This window comes from Cebus imitator, unplaced genomic scaffold, assembly GCF_001604975.1.
Source record: "Cebus imitator isolate Cc_AM_T3 unplaced genomic scaffold, Cebus_imitator-1.0 Scaffold36, whole genome shotgun sequence".
NCBI classification, from domain to species: Eukaryota; Metazoa; Chordata; class Mammalia; order Primates; family Cebidae; genus Cebus; species Cebus imitator.
The window spans coordinates 1,528,198-1,532,632 of record NW_016107351.1 but is presented as its reverse complement, the minus strand read 5'-3'; the positions used below and the strand labels follow the sequence as shown (position 1 = coordinate 1,532,632).

The window sequence follows — 4,435 nt, the reverse complement described above, 5'->3', positions numbered from 1 at the left end:
GACTGGGTGAGATCAGGGTGAGATCAGGGTCTCCTGTGGGGGGAGAGGACTGGGTGAGATCAGGGTGAGATCAGGGTCTCCTGTGGGGGGAGAGGGCTGGGTGAGATCAGGGTCTCCTGTCGGGGGAGAGGGCTGGGTGAGATTAGGGTCTCCTGTTGGGGAAGAGGGCTGGGTGAGATCAGGGTCTCCTGTGGGGGGAGAGGACTGGGTGAGATCAGGGTCTCCTGTTGGGGGAGAGGACTGGGTGAGATCAGGGTGAGATCAGGGTCTCCTGTCGGGGGAGAGGACTGGGTGAGATCAGGGTCTCCTGTCAGGGGAGAGGGCTGGTGAGATCAGGGTGAGATCAGGGTCTCCTGTGGGGGGAGAGGGCTGGGTGAGATCAGGGTCTCCTGTCGGGGGAGAGGACTGGGTGAGATCAGGGTGAGATCAGGGTCTCCTGTCGGGGGAGAGGACTGGGTGAGATTAGGGTCTCCTGTTGGGGGAGAGGGCTGGTGAGATCAGGGTCTCCTGTGGGGGGAGAGGGCTGGTGAGATCAACAGAGGAGGGTCCCTTCTTCCCTTCAGGCAGCAAAGCCTCTCCCCTTGTGAGCTGGTGTGTCACCGTCAGTGATGTGGTGTGGGGTCCCCACTTGGGAAGTTAAATTGTGCTCTGTCCCAGAACCACAGCAGGCTCAGCCCTGCTTTCCAGGCTGGGCTCTCTCCTGGAGGCTCAGCTGGCTCCACCCACCCCGTTGGGATAAGCAGCTGGAATGTCCCTACCCACACAGGACCCACTGCCCTCAGGGAATGGAAAACCTCCGTCTCACTATCAGACCCAGTGGAGAATTGCCCCCACCCCACCTCTTGTATTCAGAGGCTCTGACCCCTAGGGATCCTGGACTAGGGGTGCCTTGATGGGGAGCCCACCTGTGGCCTGTGGGTGCTGGGCTGTGGGGGGCAATCCTCCAGGATCCCCAGCCCCACCTTCCCAACCTTCTGTTGAGGGTGGGAGGACACAGACAGCCCCCCTCCCTCTTCCTCCTCCCTACTCCTAGGCCCTGAGTGCTTTTAAAAAAGGCCTGGGGGATTGGGCAGCCCACCCCTCCCTCACCTCGAGGGGGTCTCCAGAGTGAAGGCCCGGCCGGAAGGCAGGGCCCTGGAGCGGAGGCCCTCGTGTGTGGCGGCACCATCTCCCCTCTCGCTGGCTTGTGGTGTTCCCAGTGGCTCTGGGGTTGATACAGCAGGCATTGAAATGGCTCCTGTTTCTCTGGCAGAGTTGTGGGGGCAGAGCCAGCCTTGGCCACACTGCGTTCTAAGGGGCTGTCATTTTGCCCAGGGAGCTCCTGGCTTGACCGTCTACCCCCGGGGCCAGCACACATCCCCCCATGTCCCACTGCAGGGCCCCGGGGCAGGGAACAGCTTATCAGTCAGTGTCCTTCCTCCCCAGCCCCGGCCTGCATCTCCATCGTCCACCCTGCTCCAGCCACCCCTTGTCCCTCTCCCTGCCCCTGGCCCGGAGCCTCTGGCCCCTCCTGCACTCCTGAGCCTATCCATCCAGCAGCGCCCCTCCTCCAAGGCCCCTCTGGGTCGGGGGTGTACACAGTGGGAAGAGGCAGCCCCTGCTGCTCCTCGCCCAGCCTGGTGCAGTGGCCAGAGCCACCCAGGGCAGTGGCAGAAGAAGGGGCTGTTTGATTAGAATCAGGGAAGATAAGGCCCCTTGTGTGACCCCAGAGCTGGGGATGCCAAAACTGCCCCTCCTGCCCCACCCACCTGCTGCTCTGTCCGTCAAGAGAGAGCCCCCGATTCTGTGGTTCCTTGGTCCCCAGCACTAAGCCTGCCTGACTCCTCACCTGGCTCGGACTGGGCATCAGTGACACACAGGTCCTGCCTCCCAGCAGCCCCTTCATGAGCCCAAGGCCCAAGGGCTGGGGTTGGGAGCCCTTTAGCAGGCTGTGACACAGGTGCCTGTCCCTGTCATTCAGCTGTCACCCTGCATGGCGCATCTCAGGCCCCGTTAGCGGAAGGAACCCCAGGTGGAGCTGGCCCCACTCAGGGTCACCCAGCCACTGCCTGCAGGAGGCTGTACTGTGGTGGCCCAACGTCCAGCCCTGCCCAGAGACCCTCTGCTCCAGCTGCAGCCTTTGCCCCTCCTCACCCCTCTCCCTGGTTTCTCCCTGGCACTGCCCTCCATCTGCCCAGCCGTCCACCCACACCTCTTACTCTGTTTGAGGGTGCCCCAAAGAAGAGCCCATCGCAGCCCAGGGGCTCACAGCCAGCCACTCGAAGGACCCTGCACACAGGCCCCACAGGAAGACCCTCCCTGCCTCTCCCACGGAATTCGGCGGGTGCGAAAACGGCTCCATAGCAGTGAAAGGCCGATTTCTGGGGCTGTTGCTGCCCCGAGCTCCCAGCTCAGATGCTGTCTCTGGCCTGGGACCAGGCGCTGTGCCTCCTGCAGCCCCAGCAGGCACCACAGAGGCTGTCCTCCTCACCCTGTGTCCTCACCCCAGGCCAGCTCCTCCTTTGAGCCGGCGCTGGCAGTGCTAATCTCAAAGGAATGTGCAGCCAGCCAGTGGCGTCCCAGGGACCCAGGAAGCCCAGCTGAGCCTTGCACAGCACCCATGGGGTATCCAGGCACCCCATTGCTGGGCAGGGGGCATGCAACAGGCCCCCGAGGGTGGGCCCCACACTTGGCCTGGTGCAGCTGCAAGCCAGCCCAGCCACCTTGCTCACTGTGACCCTGGGGCCAAGTGATGGAAGGTCCAGGCACTGCCACCCTCACGCTTGGCGTGTTGGCTCATCAGCCTGGCAAGCCAACTTTCCCAGGGGCTAAGACTAGGTGAGGAGAACGGTGAGGACCGACCAGCCGGGGGCTGTCAACTCAGGGAGGAGGTCAGCGTCTGGGAGTACGGTCCCCCTCTAAGAGCATTGGGCCACCTGACAGGAGGGTGGCTGCCACCAGCACTGAGTCAAGGGTCTCTGGGACCCCGAGAGCTCCCAGCCAGCCAGCCAGCCCTGGGTGACAGGAAAGCCAGCTCCACCAGGGGAGATGGTGCAGCCCCCATGACCCTAGTCAAGACCTCCTGGCATGTGGGGGCTGGTCAGGTGGCCCGAGCTCCCCCTGGCAAAAAGTGGCCCCTCCTGGGGTCTCTTCCCTTCCAGCTCTCTCTTTATCCGTAGGACTCTGAGGCTCAGAGGAGCAGCTTAACGGGAGAAGGACGCCCCCCTGGCCAGGACCCCCCAGGCTCTGCCACTCAGCAGCCCCCAGAGGAGCGTGCACAAACACCAGGACTAAGTGGCCCCAGACGTGCAGTCCCTGCCAGATGTTGGGGGCAGCTAGCTGCCCAGAGGCATGCCTCTCCGCCAGCCACGCCCACCTGTGCTGCTGCTGCTACTGCTGGTCTGCCAGGTGAGGACTCACGCCACCCTCAGCACCCAGGGGCCCTCCCATGAGGACTGAACACTGATGCCTGTCTGCCTGCCTGCCTGCCCGTCTGTCTGCCTGTCCGCCTGCCTGCCTGCCCGTCTGTCTGTCTGTCTGCCTGGCTGGTTGTGCATGTGTCCCCAGCCACAGGCCTCCTCCGCTCAGGTGATGGACTTCCTGTTTGAGAGGTGGAAGCTCTACGGTGACCAGTGTCACCACAACCTGAGCCTGCTGCCCCCTCCCACTGGTGAGTCCCCACCCAGAGCCTTCCAGCCTGGGCCCCACCTCAGCATGCCCTGAGCTCTCTTCATGGGAAGTTTTCTGGGTGCTTGTGCGGCCCTTGAAGCCACCCCGCCAAGGGGCCTAGTCATTCCTCAGGTGCCCACTGCCACTGGCAGGTGAGGTAACGAGGTAACTGAGCCACACAGCTGGGGACCTGCCCAAGGCTGCAGAGGCAGGATATAACAGAACAGTGGAAACTGGCTGCTGCCGCTGTGCGCCCCCAGGCCCAGGTGGACACCACCACCTATGCCCATGGAGCTTCCAGTGGGCAGACGGTGCCAAGGGGTGGGAGGGGGGACCCAGAAGGTCAGCAGAGCACACAGGCCTGGGAGGGCTCTCATGACCTGGACACTTGGAGTTCAGGGAGAGGTTGGGGCTGGAGGACTTGCTGGGGAGGCAGTGCCATCGTTCAGACAAGGGAGGTGGCCTCCGTTGGGCAGAGGGGAGCAGGTGTGGCAGCCACAGCTTAGCAGTGCACCTAGGAAGGACAAAAACCGCACTGGATTCAGCCTCAGAGGGGGAGGTGACTCAAGACGGTCATGGGGAAGGGAGGATGCCAGTGTGGGTTTGGGGCACATTTGAGATGGGAGGTCTTCAAGGGAAGCTGTCCTGGCAGAGCTGGAGCTCAGGGCGGGGCTGGGGGCTCTAGGGAAGGCTGGTCCAGGGGAGGTGGTGGTCAGGTGAGGGAGGTGGTCAGGTGAGGGAGGTGGTCAGGTGGGGGAGGTGGTCAGGTGGGGGAGGTGGTCAGGTG

General features: G+C 63.5%; 1 protein-coding gene across 5 annotated transcripts in view; it reads left to right on the top strand.

The window, feature by feature from the left end:
* Positions 1-4,435, top strand: part of GCGR (glucagon receptor) — an 11,500-nt gene that overhangs the window by 2,225 nt on the left and 4,840 nt on the right. For 3 of the 5 annotated variants that reach the window (XM_037737181.1, XM_017524850.2, XM_037737179.1), the window contains exons 2-3: positions 3,159-3,387; positions 3,547-3,649. In XM_037737181.1, coding sequence (XP_037593109.1) covers positions 3,331-3,387; positions 3,547-3,649 — 160 coding nt within the window. In that variant the 5' untranslated portion in view covers positions 3,159-3,330. Of the gene's footprint in view, positions 1-422; positions 3,388-3,546; positions 3,650-4,435 lie in introns of those variants that run through there. The other 2 variants (XM_037737180.1, XM_037737178.1) reach the window with 2 other exon arrangements.